This window comes from Lacerta agilis, chromosome 1 (assembly GCF_009819535.1).
Source record: "Lacerta agilis isolate rLacAgi1 chromosome 1, rLacAgi1.pri, whole genome shotgun sequence".
NCBI lineage: Eukaryota > Metazoa > Chordata > Lepidosauria > Squamata > Lacertidae > Lacerta > Lacerta agilis.
Genome location: NC_046312.1, coordinates 132313669 through 132329928, shown reverse-complemented (window position 1 = coordinate 132329928; position 16260 = coordinate 132313669). Strand labels below are relative to the sequence as shown.

General features: G+C 44.9%; 1 protein-coding gene across 2 annotated transcripts; it reads right to left on the bottom strand.

Annotated features, from left to right (window-relative positions):
• Positions 1–72: 72 nt before the first annotated feature.
• RAB17 (RAB17, member RAS oncogene family) lies at positions 73–11856 on the bottom strand. 2 transcript variants are annotated; one of them, XM_033172230.1, is made up of 6 exons: positions 11736–11849; positions 7982–8159; positions 5686–5837; positions 2767–2892; positions 1926–2019; positions 73–220 (listed from the first exon to the last, which is right to left on the bottom strand). In XM_033172230.1, exons 2-6 carry the CDS (start codon positions 8154–8156, stop codon positions 96–98), a joined length of 672 nt encoding a protein of 223 aa, XP_033028121.1. In that variant the 5' UTR covers positions 8157–8159; positions 11736–11849; the 3' UTR covers positions 73–95. The 2 variants fall into 2 exon arrangements, with proteins under 2 accessions (XP_033028121.1, XP_033028129.1); XM_033172238.1 differs by having other exon boundaries at positions 112–220; positions 1926–2036; positions 11736–11856.
• Positions 11857–16260: the final 4404 nt, after the last annotated feature.

Genomic DNA, 16260 nt, shown 5'->3' with positions numbered 1-16260 from the left:
TGAAAAGGAATGAGGTAGGCACATCAAACAGAGCAAACCCTCCGGCTTCTGTTTTTGATTGCAGCAGCAACCCCCGCCACACGGAACAACTCATCTCAGATTGCTTGGCAGCATTTCGTTTGGTGAAAACTTGTTTCATGCAGATCAACATGTGATTTCTTCCATTGTGTTGATTGAAATGTCTTCTCTTTCTGTTGTTCTTGTTTTAACAATTCATGAGCTTTGTGAGGAAGGGAGAAATGGTTATTTTTCTGTGACATATAAGACTTACAGCCTTAATTAAAAGTGCAAGTTTTTACTTATTTGCTTACATGGAATAACAATTGTTTCCTCCACCACATCACCAGTTGGTCAGCCTCAACCTGTTTCTGGGTTTCAGAAAGAGTAATGTGACCTCTGTGACCCTTGAAGGTCAAACAGTGCCCTGTAGAGGCTGGAAGAGGCAGCTAGAATAGTTGATGGCCAAATAATAGATCATTGGCCCAGTTTGCAAGACACAGCAAACCATAGTTAAGAACAAAACTTGGCTTCTATAGGTGGCCTTTTGGGAGAGAAACAAACCCGGTGGATGGCATGAGAGGCCAGACTATTGCATTTCCCAGTAAGGCAGCAGCAGCAGGAAGACCTGAGAGGATGGGAGTGCCTGCAGTTTCAGCCGTACGCATCAGCATGCTGCTCAACCACCTAAAACGAACTGGGTGATTGTTTTGCAAACACGGCTATTATTCTGGAGCAATGATGTTAAACGGTGTGGACATAGAAAGTGGCTTTTCTCATCTATGCAAGAGTCATTTTACAGCCTCCAGCTCCGCCTGCTGCAATTGTTTCTTACCACTCTTATATGTTGAAGAGAAAGCAGGTGATGTGCTTTGATGGCTGAAGCACACATAAGATAAAATGAGAACGTGGAACAAATTCTACAGTTGTGCTCTCAGAAGCAATCTGTCTTGCATGCAAGCAAACTGAGCACGGGCTCAAGGCCTTTAGTCTTTCCCTCAACCAGCAGGCAGCAGCAACAGGAACCAAGGATGGAAGAGCCAAGGCTGAACTCCATTCTCAACTACACAACTTTCAGAAGACATCTGAAGTTGTTGTTTTTTATGTTTGACATTTTATTACATTCCCGCCCTGCACTCATTTCTCACCTGTGGCTCCTAGAAGCTGTCAGCAGGCGACAGTGACCACACCCCAGGAAATGGCTCCAACAGGACAGCTAAACCAGGCGAGGGCAGCCAATAGGCCTCAAACCCTTACTGAGTTAGGGACTTGTCTGTCCCCTGCATGTGAAGACAGGCTCTGGTGGATTGAGAGGACGAGACCAAGAGTGGGTCTGATGGCCAAGAGGGTAGTTTCTGCACATTCTGTAGAGGGAAGTGCGGGATAGATGGGACCTGTCAACCTGGGAATGTAGCCCATCTTGGAGAAGGAAAACTCCAACCTCCAACCTCTGCTGCCTTGTGGGATATCTTCAGGAGAAGAAAAGGCTGAAGAGCAAACCCTACACAAATCCAGACTGGAGTCACTAAGGTGGTTGGGTGGTGCCTTGGACGCCTCCTTCTGCCAACTCCTGCAGCCACGTTGCTCCTAAACATCTTGCTCTGCTTTCCTTTGGACCCCGTCAGCGAGGCGAAGGCGGGGGTCTTGTCATCTGGGCAGCCCAGGACCTCTAGACACACGGCCCAAACTTGTCACTTCAGTGCTGCTAACACAGCAGTTTTGTCAACACCCCCCAAGATGCACTCCATTGTCTCTTGAGACATAGGGATGCCAACAACGAAACAAGATTCGTACTTGAAAATGAAATAGATTTTACATTGGGCATTCTATCTTGAGAGAAGCATAAGAGCATAAATCAGAAGCGTAGGCAAAACGTTGAGAGACAGAGAGCACCTTTTGTTAAATGTTAACTGTGTAAATTAACTTACCCAGAGACACAAAGAGTTCTGCCACTTGGTAATTAGATTTTGCAGATGTTTCCATGTACTGCAGGTTCTTTGTTTGTGCAAAATCCTTTGCCTCCTGGAGAAACAACGTATCTATGATTTCAGGGAAGTAGACTACCGGTATATATATATACACACATACACACACACACACACACACACACACACACACACACACAGATATATATATATATATATATATATATATATATATATATATATATATATATAGATTCATAATCCTATAACATTTATTTATTTATTTATTTATTTATTTATTTGCCTTCTTGGGTTAAGCGAGAGTGGTAGTTTATCTGTTTATTATTAAAAGGCACAAATTTGACCTGGAGAGCCAAATGCACCCCACCAATCATCTATGATTCCTGCATTGCAGCAGGTTGGACTAGATGACCCTCGTGACCCTTCCAACTTTACAATTCTATGATTCTGTGATGGGCTGCCACATACATGAGAAACTCCAAAACAGCTATGTGAGATTGTGTGTTTCGGCAGAGGAATGTGTATGCAGTGGTACCTCTGGTTAAGTACTTAATTCATTCCGGAGGTCCGTCCTTAACCTGAAACTGTCCTTAACCTGAAGCACCACTTTAGCTAATGGGGCCTCCCGCTGCCACTGTGCCGCCAGAGCACGATTTCTGTTCTTATCCTGAAGCAAAGTTCTTAACCCGAAGCGTATGTAACCTGAAGCGTATGTAACCTGAGGTACCACTGTATATGTATGAGAGGGAGATGGGGTGTGTGTGAGAGAGAGAAGGCCTACATTTGTAAAAGTCATTGGCCTAAATACAAGAATAACTTCTACCTGTAATGTGACCTCCCGTTCAGCAGAAAGGTCCAGTTTATTGCCAACCAAAGCTATAATTATTTCATCAGGAAGGAATTCCTTCTCCAGTTCTGTCAGCCACATTTTTGCTTTCTCCAAACTTTCCTGAAAAGACAACTTATATGTAAATAACTGATATACAAGCAATAACGGAGCTATAATTTCTTAAGAGAAATTAAGTTCTGTATTAGTGTGTGAAATGTGTTGTGTGCAACCAAACAACATTAAAAATGTGCAATGAAGGCTTGCCTGCTCTGGATGGGGTTATACTCCCTCTGAAGGAGCAGCTATGTAGCTTGGGGGCCCTCGCTTAAGGCTCAGGTGGCCTCGGTGGCCCAGAGTGCCTTCCATCAGCTTTGGCTGGTGGCCCAGCTACTCCCCTATCTGGACAGGGATAGCCTAACTGCTGTTGTCTATGCTCTGGTAGCCTCAAGGTTAGATTACTGCGTCATGTGGAGGGCTGCCCTTGAAGACTGTTCAGAAACTCCAGCTAGTGCAGAATTCAACGGCCAGGTTGCTCATATGGGCAAGAAGGTTTGGCTCAACTGCACTGGCTGCCAGTTAGCTTCTGGGCCCAATTCAAAGTGCTGGTTTTGTGTTTTCAAACAGAGAAATCAAAGTTGGAGACAGAATTAATTGAACCGAACTCTAAAAACCTTTCCAGGATGTATAACTTGTTGCTAGAGTGGCATATGAAAGATGAAATGGTAAAATCAGTTATGATAGATTGGGCAAAAGATGTTGGACATAATATAATGATGGAAGACTGGGAAAAATTGTGGAAAGAAGGTATCAAATTTACAGCATGTAACGTTTTAAGAGAGAATATTATGAAAATGATTTACAGATGGTATTTAACACCAGTTAAGTTAGCTAAGATGTATCATCGATTAAGTAATGTTTGTTGGAAATGTAAAAATGTGGAAGGTACCTTTTATCATACGTGGTGGACATGCCCAAAGGTAAAGGCTTTCTAGGAGTTAATCTATAATGAACTTAAAAAAGTGATGAAAGTTACTTTCAGTAAGAAACCAGAGGCCTTCCTGCTGGGCATGACCAATCATGAGATACCCAAGCAAGATAGAGTGTTTTTTATGTATGCCACAACAGCTGCTAGAATTTTGATTGCGAGAAACTGGAAAGGTGAAGAGCTCCCGACTGTAGAGGAATGGCAGATGAAGTTAATGGACTATATGGAACTCGCTGAGCTGACTGCGAAGCTCCGAGACCAGAGGGAGGAGAAGGTGCAAGAAGATTGGAAGAAATTTAAAGAATATTTAAAAAATCGTGAAAAATTAGACATTTGAAGCAGAATTAGTGAATATAAATGGCTTTAGTGACAAGATGTTAGATAAAAATAGTATACTAGAAGTAATGTTGATGAAAGAGGTATGTTATTAAATGGTGTAATAAGTAATAAGTAATATGAAGTAAGTTAGTTATTTGAAATTGTAATAAGAACAATGATGATTGATGGAAATTAGTTACAAAGTTACTAAAGTAAATTAGAACTGAACGCAGTTGAGAGAACGGGGGAAGTCCCCTATTTAAGATTTAAACTAGATTGAAACATTAAGCAATTAGCATCTGAGTGTTTGTGTTTAGGTATGTATAAGTTTTCATTATTTTTAATTTTAATTTTAATTTTTAGTTTGTTGTTGTATTTGTTTTTATTGTGCTTGTATGTTGTATTTGCGATTTGTTTAATGTGGAAAACTAATAAATTTTTATTAAAAAAAACAAAAAACCAAAGTGCTGGTTTTGACCTATAAAGCCTTAAATGGCTCACAGCCGCAATTCCTCAAGGGCAGCCTCTCCCCATATAAACTGACCTGGACTTTGCAATCATCATCTGGGGCCTTTCGTCGTGTGCCTCCCCCATAAGAGGTCCAGAAGATGGCAACACAGGAATGGGCCTTCTCTGGAATGCTCTCCCCAGGGAAGCTCGCCTGGTGTCCTCATTACATATCTTTAGGCACCAGTCTTTGGCTAATTAAACAATCTATGGGCTTTTAAACTCTGTGAGTGTGTGGGGAGTTTATTGTTTTTGTTTGTTACTATGTTATGCATTTTGTGTTTTTATATTATAATAATAAGACTTGGCTGAATGGAACAATCATGAATTCCTGATTCGAACTAGGATCTGGTAAGGGAGTTCAAGGATTGGAGTGAGAAATCTTATTATGTTCCAAGTTATTTCATTGTATAACAATTAGTGAACAATGCGCTGAGACTCTTAATGTCAGGGTCGTGGCTTTGAGCCCCACACTGGGCAAAAGATTCCTGCATTGCAGGGGATTAGACTAGAGGACACTCGTGCTCCTTTCCGGCTCTACAATGCTATGATTCTATGAACAGTTCCATACTGCTAGCAGCCTCTTCCATACATCTCCACAAATTTTTGGTAATGAAAGCTGTTCACTTAGAGGGGGCTCCTGGAGCACAACTGAAGGGCAAAGACCACCAGAGGCCACAGCCTTATTTGCATAAAAATTCATAATTCTCCACAATGTCATCATATTCAGCAAGTTTGACATCCTTCATTTTAAGATGTTTTCTTTGCCAGTGACACTTTTGTGTCTGATTCATATGTTATTGTGTGTGGCAACATCAGCCTGGTTGACTTTTCTAGAAGATTTTGATTGACTCTGTTGATATTGTGGTTGTTCCAACACGCTCCCACATTGTCCTGGTTTAAGCTACTTTTAACAAAAGGTTTCCCAGGACTTGAACGTACAGAAATGCACCAGACCGACCTTTTCATACAAATATAGAAAAATATGACGACTTCTCCTTGGAAAATAAAGCACCATTTGGAAATTACGCCAAATTACACATTCAGAAATGGTGAAATGGGAAAGGGGAAGGGAAGGCCCACGCAGAACATTCCTGCCTTACCTTCCTCGTTATATCATAAACCAGAACAGCAGCATTAGCTCCTCTGTAATAGAGATGGCAGACACTATGGTACTTCTCTTGGCCTGCAGTGTCCCAGATCTCAAGCTTAATTGTGGTGTTATCCAAACTTAGAACCTGTGTGAAGAAGGAACCTAAAAGCAAAAGAGAAATGAATCGCTTTCCAGGAGAAGCTGCAGACACAATGGAGATTACATTTTTGTTAACTAGCTGGCCTTACTGATCACACTGATCCTCATGCTTACACCTTGGGCTAATGGGCTACTCGCAGATGATGGTAAACCAAACCATGGCTTTGCACAAATGCACAAGTGTGAGGGCTCTGAGAAAGGAGATCACAGCTGCCGTGTTCCTCCCCTGGTCCTCTCGCTGCTGAACTGCCACGAGCAAAGTCTTGCTTGGCTTGAGATGTTGTCTGAGCCCAGACTCTTGGCTTGTTTTGCTCCAGACAAACAGTGCAGAGTAAACCCTTGGTTATTGTTTGGCTGGAGTGAGTCAAGCTGCAAGCCCAGGGTTGAATGACATGCTAAGCCAAATCATGGCTTAATGTCGGCAGCACAGCAGGAGGGAGGAGGGCAGCAATGGCCAGGGCCCTGCCCACTGGCATGAGTGCCCTAGACCAAGGCTTGGCTCAGGGCAGCTTGGAACATTTGGTCAGGCTATGTGACTTTTTATGAGTCAACCGCTTAGCCAATTAATAAATAAAGTTATAAATAAAGTCATAATGCTATCAGTGAGGGAGAGCGCGCAGGGATTGCCTCTTTCAGGATGAGAAATGCTTCAGCCATGTGTGCATCAATGGAAAACAACGTTCAGGTCTATTTTTTTGTCATATGCAAATAAATGTGATCAACTAATTTGCACTTCTATCAACTTCCAGGCTCACAAAGCAGCATCAGTAATGTTCTATATTAATCTTTTTCTACTCAAAAGTCAAAATATGGAACTTTGATGTGCAAGTTGAGACATGTAAGATTCTGCACCTGCCCAGGCATTGCTTTCTTTGGAAATAACAATGTGTCCCTTCCTGGTGCCTGCCAGATGAGAGGGCTACAGTTCTGGCCAGCCCTGTCCTCTGGCCACTCTATTTATTAATTGGTCTGGGGCATTCACACTCTGAAGAAGTGTGCATGCGCACGAAAGCTCACACCAAGAACAAACTTAGTTGGTCTCTAAGGTGCTACTGGAAGGAATTTTTTAATTTTTTATTTTGTTTTGACTCTGGCCAATCGTCAGGGACGATGGAATTGCATGTAGTCCATCTGGAGGGCACCAGGTTGGGGAAGCCATCCCTGTTAAAAATGAAGTGGTAATATACTATGCATCCATTCAGATTACAGGTGACTTTAATTGTACAACATGCCGTCTGTCGCCTGCAAGGTGCACAAGAGTGCAGAAATCAATTTTTATATCAGTATATCAAGCCATCATATAGCTGAGAACTAAAGTCACTATAATGTTGCTCTTCCCAGTGAATGAGTCTGCTCAGTGCTTCTGGCCCTGCTGTTTCCCATTCCTGCACATAAGCCACTTCGCCAAGTCTCCTTCCTCAACGGCCCTCCCTAGTTTGTTGCTTCCTTGCACACAGAATCCCAGAATTGTGAAGTTGGAAGTGGCTGTGATTGTCATCTAGTCCAACCCCCGGCAATGCATCCCTCAGCCTCTGCCTGTTGCTTCTTTAAACCTGGACTTTATTGAAAGCATGTGAACTCTGCCACAATCACTTCCACGTCCACTTCATTTCCCAGCAATTGGCTGATAAATACTGGGAAGCGCAACTCTGGGCCCCTCTCGATGTCCCCATGAGGCTTTGCAGGGAGGGGGCCCACGTGGTCCCACTTTCAAAATTGCTTGCATCTACAAATATACAGACACCTCCAGAGGTTCTTCCGTGTCTTCTGGCCACGTTCTTCACCTCCTCAGCCGCTGCACTTCAGCAGCTGGGGGGTGGGGGGTGGGGAGTGGATAGATGTCAATTAGCCATGGCCCCCCATCACATGATGATGTTCAAGTTGTGCACTGTGTTGCTTTTATCACTGGGTGTCACTCTGTCACTACAGCTGCAAGGAAAGAGATAGCGCTCCATCCCTCTAGGGTGTTCTGTGCATGGTTGCCATGGAGACAATATTTCATAATAAAAATAGCTGAGGCTGTGCCAAGCAGTTCCTCAACCAAATGTTCATGGCTTCCATCCTTGGCCTTATTCTGAGTAATTTGTAGCATGTCGGTTGGTGCAAAAGACAGGGAACCTTCAGCCAGCTCAGCGCCATCCACTTACAGCCCACAGTAGGCAGGGAGTCCCGGAAGTCCTTCTTCACATAACGATAGGCCAGGCTTGACTTTCCTACAGCCGTGCTTCCCAGGAGAACTACTTTGAAAACGTATGCGTCTTTTGGGCAGGGGACATAAAAGCAGGGAGTGGCCTCCTTGTTCTGCACCCTTCTCTGAGCCATGTCCTGGAGAGGGAAAGGGAAAGGAAAGGGAATGATTTGGCAGCAATAGAGGCTCTGGAAAGCAGAGATGAAGCCTCACAACTATGCTGCAGTAAATGGAACACTTTGCTGTTGGATCATGACATTTCTCAGCCTTTGCACCAAGTACTTCCTTTCAGGTGTGTTTGTTGCCTCTGAAGAATGCATTATCAAAATGCATGGAGTTTTTTATATTCCACAATTAAGTTTTCCACATGTGGGCACACATCACGCCTCTTTGTTCTGAGAGGCACCGTGAGGATGCAGTAAAGAAAAGGCCTATTCATGCAACCGAGGACATTAAGTATCTCCTGGTCAAATGACATAATGATCCCAAGTCTGGTGCTACTTTTAAAATGCCGTGTAAACTATGATTTCCTTAAATACATTTTTATCTTACTTTTTGATCAATATGATTTTCCTCCTGGAGTTCATGCACAGCTTCCTTGCCTCTCATGCCTACTTGGCTGAATAAACTACCACCCCCACCCCCACCCCCACCCCCACCCTGGTTATGTTCCTGCTTGGTCTGGGGGCTCTTCCATTGAGTGTCTAGTTACTTGCCTGTTCAAAGCACGTGGAGAGTGACAGCTGCTAAAGGAAGTGTTATCAAGTTGAGGGGGTGCTAGTGTCCTTGTACCTCCACTGCCAAAGGTGTGTGGCCTCGGAGGAGCCCAGAGCCATCTGCTGGCCTTGCCTTGCTCTGACCTGGACAGAGTGAAGCATCTCTTGAGGAAGCAGAGAGACTGGAGTGGGGACCCAGGGACTAGAGAATGGGTTGGGGAGGGGGAACGTCCACAGGTCACGGGGCAAGAATAGAAGAAGCAGGAAACTGACATGGTGCTGCTGGATCTCAGGGGCTACAATGGAGAGGCAGGTGGTGGCAGCTGCTACTGAAGGGGAATCACGTTTTTCTGGGATATCACACTTATTCCCAAATGCTGCTGATAACAGCACAGGTTATTCTTTTCACTCATGCCCGGCCACTGTTCAGTTCGTCCCCCCCCCCTTTTCTTCTTATGTGGCTGAGTGAAGGTGGCAATAAGGGTGCTCCCATATTCTGGTCTCTTTCTTCAGCTTCAACTAGTTCACCTGAAGGATCACTTTTCTCACTGCTTCAGACTGCAGAAATAGTACCTTTTCAAGGGCCACATAATGTTAATTCCACACTTGAAAGTAATTGAACCTTCAGCATGAAGCCGTTTACCTTCCTGCCACAGCAGTACCTATTTATCTACTCGCACTGGTGTGCTTTCGAACTGCTTGGTTGGCAGGAGCTGGGACAGAGCAATGGGAGCTCACTCCGTCGCAGGGATTCAAATCACCAACCTTCCGATCGGCAAGCCCAAGAGGCTGAGTAGATTCGACCACAGCGCTACCTGCGTCCCTTTTTAATGCACCTGAACCCCTCAAGGATGGAGGCTGAACTTGGCCACCTCCACTCCACTTCAGCAGTTGGACACATGCCTTAACAGGATGGTGCAGAAGAGATAAAAGGTCAATTTTAATCATACAAAGTACTTTTTTCTTTTTTTTAGGAATTGGTGTTCAACAGAAATCTCCATTCCGAATGCTTCAGAGGGTCACTTCTCCTGGAGCTTAAGCTGGCCTCCAAATTTCTAACACAGCAATACTTAATAGGATGTAATCTTGCTGAAATTTGAGTCTGGGGAGTAGCAAGTCCAGCACCAGCACTTGGCACCCCGGGGATCCAGGAGGGCCTGCCTCCAAGCCGCTATTTTAATTCCCTCAATGCTCAGAGTGGCACTATGCTGTGGGAAAATAAAATAGCAGCTCCCCAATATGACTGGTGTGCTGTTGTCACTGCCAGGTGACTGAGGGGGCCCATCAATATAAGGAGAGAATGAACAACTTCCATCCTGCTAGGATGTGCACATCATAATGAGCTCATCATTCTCTTTCCATCAAGATGAAGCAATCATTCCTTCTCTTCCTGCCCACATATTCACACATTTCTTAGAAACATTCTGCAAATATAATTCCTGGGATCTTTGCGTAGTCCACACAACTCAGCAGTAGAAAATCAAGAGGCTGAGCCAAAAAAGTTGAGGCTATTGCTGCAGGTCTGAGGTAAAGAGACTGGTGGTGAAATAAGAGGTCTTGGGGCTGAGGAAATCCACCCGGTCAGAAGGTAAGGAGAGCCTTGCTGGATGCAACCAGGGCCCAGCCATGTGCCAGCGTGAGTCTCTCTCCTGCTTCTGCTCATCCAGCTCCCAAGAGGAAGGATCACCAGGTCTACTTTTCTGCTGGGTCTTCCCCTTCCAGCAACCCCCTCAGCTACAACTGAGAAGAGAGGAGCTAGCTAGCCTGAAAGCAGGGTGGAGGGGAAGGCCTGGAGAACATCACCCAAGAAGCAGCAGCAGCCGTCCGGGACACCTCAGTGGCATCCCAGCACTGGAGGAGGAGAGCACCAGAAGCAAAGCAAGGGGTAGCTCTGGGCCCATTGCATGGAGGTGGCTGGGGAAACCTGGGAGGGGCACGACCTGCTGCACTGCCAGGATTGCAATCCTGCACAAGCCACACAATTTGCCAACGTGCAACAATGATAGGGGAGTGGGAGGCATTATTTATCCTCGGCTAACCCTGGGCCAATCCCCAAAGTGGTAAAACTGTCCTATTTAGTAATAATACTGCTTAGCATTTATTACATGTCTGAAGCATATATCTCGTTACAAGCTTTAAAAGGAACCGTGGTAGCATTGCCTCCCACATTGCAAACAGGAAGTTGGGTTAACTGAGTTCAGGTCAGAGGGGAGATTTACTCTTCCTGAACTTCCTGAACTGTAGCTAAGAGGGCTGCCCAGTGGGATCCTTGCACAACAGACCCACTACCCACCCCCCCAAAAAAGTTTTCCGATAATGAAAGTGACAGGAAAATGTACAATAAAGTGCAAGCCACTTCCTTGATGCCATGTCCTCTAACCTCCCCACAACAAATGCAAATGAATGCTCAGTACACAGCCAACGTCATCTAATCTCCCTGCAAACAAACCAGGATGTATTCACAATGAACAAGTTACCAGGAAAGGCCCCCAGACTTTAGCTGTTTGATCCTATGGCTATTTATTTGCTCAGAAGGAACGGCAGTCCTTAGGAGTGCTACCCCAGATACTAATCGCCTAGTTGAGATTTGTAGTTTGGAGCACCTTTGGTTGTGGAAATGCTGTCCCATGTAGTAGTAGAATAACTATTTCTAATGTCTTAAATGGCTAAAGCTAATGCCTGACAGAAATTATCCACACTGGAAGCAAAATAGTTCCTCTTGCAAATTCACCGTGCAATGGAGCCTGATTCATGCTACTGTTCTAAATGATACAAGACCCATTTTATGTGAGGACTAATCTAACCAGTTTCTCTTTTAGCTGAACATTCACCCACCTCTCATCCAGGCTGTCCATATCAAAGCAAACAAGCCTTTCTGGTAGCTGCATGTCACAAGTTATATATTAGCAAGTCCCGTTCCTCGCATGGGTCACTGAGGAACCGTTTTGCCTAGTTTCTTCTACTAAGCATCTGGGTGCTTCTCTCTGAAGACCTTACCTTTCCAAATATTCCTGCCACGTTCTCTCCTTTTCAAGATTTCTGCTCATTTATTTCGGGGTGCTGAGATGGGAGAATGGGCGGCCTCAGCAGAGGCACAACAAAAGCAAGACTTCTCCAGTCAGGGAAGGAAGGGCTCTTGCTATTTCCCCAACCGCCTGCTGCTTTTATCAGCAAGCTGACCCAGAGTTTAAGGTCCACTGATTTCCCTCTTAGACAGTCACCTTCAGAATTGTGTGTAAAGAATGCAGAGCCATAAAACCTGATGATCCAGGTGAGTTGCAGTTGGCAGGGGGTGTTTCTCACAGGGTGGAGCCCTGCGCAACTCAGTGAACCTCAAGGCAAAACCTCTGCCTGATACCTGTTCCTAGCCATTTCCCACAATTGATTTATAGACCACCTCCTGTTTTGGTTTTCCTTTAAAAAAAAAAAAACTGCAAACACTAGAAATCCAGGGGATTAACCATAACTACTTATTTATTTGTTAATTTATTTTAAAAACAAAGAGAGTACCCTTGTCATATTATCATATCACAACGTGGTATTATGGGTCTTTGCACAGTTGCACTGATGTTGTAAGGGCGTTGATCCCGGACCCTCAATAAGCACACGAAAAGGCTTCTATGTGTTGATTAAGGCTAGCTTTGTCTGCCCCTTACCATTCAAGACCAGAGTGCCTTTTATCTAGCTCCTCGCTGTCTGATCTTACCTGGGCTACAGCCAGCCACTCACCCCATGGCCTCCTCCTCCTCGCCCTTCCCTGCAGCGCATGAGTCATTCTTGCTGTCTGCTGAAAGTGTTATGTTAGGAGCCACTTTCTGCAGCCGTGTCAGTCCACTGAGTGACAAAGAGTCTTGTGCAGGGGTAGGCAACCTAAGGCCCGTGTGCTGGATGTGGCCCAATCGCCTTCTCAATCCGGCCCGCGGACGGTCCGGGAATCAGTGTGTTTATACATGAGTAGAATGTGCCTTTTTATTTAAAATGCATCTCTGGGTTATTTGTGGGGCCTGCCTGGTGTTTTTACATGAGTAGAATGTGTGCTTTTATTTCAAATGCATCTCTGGGTTATTTGTGGGGCATAGGAATTCGTTCATCCCCCCCCCCAAATATAGTCCGGCCCACCACATGGTCTGAGGGATGGTGGACCAGCCCATGGCTGAAAAAGGTTGCTGACCCCTGCTCTTGGGGCATCTTCAGAAATAACAAGTGTTATGGTGTAAGTTGTGATGACGCCACTGTAAGACTCCACAAAACCCTTCGTTGATGAGGAACCAAGTTTTGCTGAAACTTTCACCCACCTAGTTTGTTCTAAAAGTCTTCAAGAAAACTTTTGATAATGCAAAACAGATAGGAAAAAAGGCAAGAAAGGACATTCCGACTAATCATTAGGAAGAGCTTTCTGACGATAACACCTGTCTGACAGTGGAACAAACTACCCTGGAAAGCGGCAAACCTTCTTCATTGTTTTTTTTGGTTTTTTTAAAGGTTGTATGTCCATCTGTCATGGATGCTTCAGCTGTGATCCCTGCATTGCAGGGGTGGGACTAGATGACCCTCTGGGTCCCTCCCAACTCCCCAGTTCTATGTCTCAGTGAAAGAAAGTGAACATCCAATGGTCACCAGTCTCATGTATTACACTCCCATTCTGCATTAGCCGCTTGCTGCATGAAGAACAGGAAGGAAAATGTAGCAAGTATTTCTACAATCCTAGGAGCCAACCCCTAGACTAGAGCCTGAGGTCCCTTCGACTCAAGCCAATAAAATATTTGAGTGGGCCGCTCCCCCCAAGGTGATGGGCACTGTCATTCAACTGAGGTGTGTGCACACTGTCATGTGATCAATTATGTGGGGCAGGCCTTACCTGCCACCCCAATATTTTAGTCAAGTTGCCCCCCGCCCCCGTCTACAATGGTCATTTCCAATCAAATACAAGTTCAAAAGCTAGCTTGAAAAGGCTGCTATCTTTTAAAAACAACAACAGAAAATGCCAAATAGCAAAAGCTCTGGCAGATTGTTTTCAGATTGCAAAGAAAAGCCGCAGGTCCATCTCCTCAGCCCAACCACACTTGGCTTATCACTCATCGTGTTTCTTTGTCAAAGAATGTATGGTTTTCCCAGGCTCCTTCTCCAGAATCTTTTCTGCTGTTAGCATGCAATTTGCAGCCTTGTGTAAAAAAGCACCTGAAGGTTAAGGGCAAGGATTCTCCGGATCTTGTTTTGTGTAGTTTCATTGTGGTTTTCTTTTGTGGTGTCTTATGATCCTGTCCTTTTGTGCCATTCCTCTCACACTGTTTATCAGAAGCCATATGTCTCATCCCACGGCTGTGTGTTGGGAGAGGGCAATTTGTCTATGAAATGAAATCTGTGGTGTGCATTTTAATTTCTTCCCTCTGTGCTGAATACTAATTCCCATGATGTCACACAAATGACATTGAGCGGTGCTAGGAGGCAGCCCGGCCTGTCTGTGCCAAGCTGCAGTTGCCTTTCCCAGCTACACCACAGCTGCACTCCCTCCTCCCCTGAAGGAATGACCTATATTTGGTGCTTTGAATTTTTGTCCTCTTCTGGGGCCAACTGCAGCCTGAGCAGAAGGAAGAATCGCGGGAAATGTGGCATTTCCTTCTCCTTTCAACGGAGAGCTTGGAGAAATGACGCAATGCACACAATCCTGGCATGCTGTGGTGTTGCAGCATGCGCCCCACTGCCACCCATTTCAAAATGACAGATGCCATGAGGGGAAGATCTACAGAAGCTGCCTCTCGTGTTTGTTTTTAATGCTACAGTAGATCTTGCATGGGGAGTCTACCATTCGTCCGCTGGGTACTTTCTTTTGTGCCGACAGTGTGTAGCATGATGAATTTCAGAAATGGACATGCTCAGATTATAAATTAGCTTAAAGTCACATGGCAACTCTGCTCCCAGCAGTCAGGTTCTGGATTCTCACCTCTTGACCACCCAGCTGGTTTTTACTGCAAGCCTGGTAAACTGAGCTCTGGATTTCAAGGGCTTTATCAAGGCTGTAGTATCAAGGACCCCACGGGCGAATCCTGACCCACTAGGCCCTGGAAGGTCCTAGCCTCCGTGCTTGCTCTCTTGGATGGCGACATTGACTTGGATGGCCTCCTGCCTTTCCCTGGTGGGTCTTCGGATCTTGAGCCCAGCCTGGCTTGGACTGAAAATCTGCTTCTGGCTCATTTCGACTGATAGCCCTCTCCCCTGGGTCCTGCACCTGTAACATGGAGCTAGTTATGCTAGAGGTTGATTTTTTACAATGTGGTGCAGATCTGGGGAACTGGTGGCCTTCCAGATGTTGTTAGACTCAACAATGCCACCAGCCCCAGCCAGCAACATCTGGAGGGCAAAAGGTGTCTCAGCCCTGGCACAGTGAGTGACTCACTCCCAGACACAAGACACAAGAGTTCACCAGTAAACAAAAGCAGGACTGGCTAAAGAGCAGGCCCAGAAGTTTCTAAAGGCTGTCAGCACATCGTTCTCAAAGTTCAAAAAAATGTCCAGACCTGACAAGCTGCAAGGGGGAGATTCTCTCTCTCTCTCTCTTTCAATAAATGATCTCCTGTATCTTTAACAGGCACAGAAAATCCGTAGATGCAGCCTTGCCCATCAATGTATTGTCCAGGCTCCATGCAAAATTCCAGTCCCTGTCCAAGCACTTTTTGGCCTCGCTGCTTTCCCCAGGAAAGCCTGCTCTTTAATGCTGAATTGGGGCAAATGGCAATCCAGGTTTTCTGCAGAACTGTTTTCAGCAATGAAGAACAGGTTTTCGCAGGGAAGCACTAGGGCAAAAACCAAACAAAGCAAAAACCCAGCGACACTTGGACATGGAGCTGTCAAGCCTGAACCTGTGCCTAGAAATGCAGCATGAAAGGAAATCTGGATGAGCCCTCAGAGTGATTTTTGGAAGATGTACAGTATAAGTGGAGTTAGACTAGCAAGTTAAATAACAAACTTGTTCATTTATATATTTGGGTGTTTTTTCTGTGAATCTGTTTCATGGAAATGGCATATTATTTATTTTATTTCATAAAACGTAGACACCACTTGATTCTAAAAACCTTATAGCGGTTTACAAAGATAAAGCTTAAAACCAAGGAAAAAATCACAACCCTAACCTATTTTAAGGCATACCAAAGTTACAATACTAAAACAGATTAAAGTTATTTCAACTTTCTAAGCATCTGGTAGTGGGTAGGCTTCTCTAAACAGGAGTGTTTTTGGCAGGCACCAGAAACAGAACAGTGTAGCTGCCTGCTTGATCTCAATAGAGAGGGAGTTCCAAAGTGCAGGAGCTGCCTCACTAAATGCCATTTCCCAAAGCTATTATTTGCCTCACCAAAGAAATCTTACAGATTCAGAATTTCATCATTAGGTAAATCGCAACCTGGGATGAATTCAATAAGGCAAATGAGAATGAGTTAAACACTTCTCTCCCTGCTTCATGGTCCTGATTCAAATCATGTTTCTACTACTGTTTTTTCCCTTAAAAAAAACCCAACTGAGACCCCTC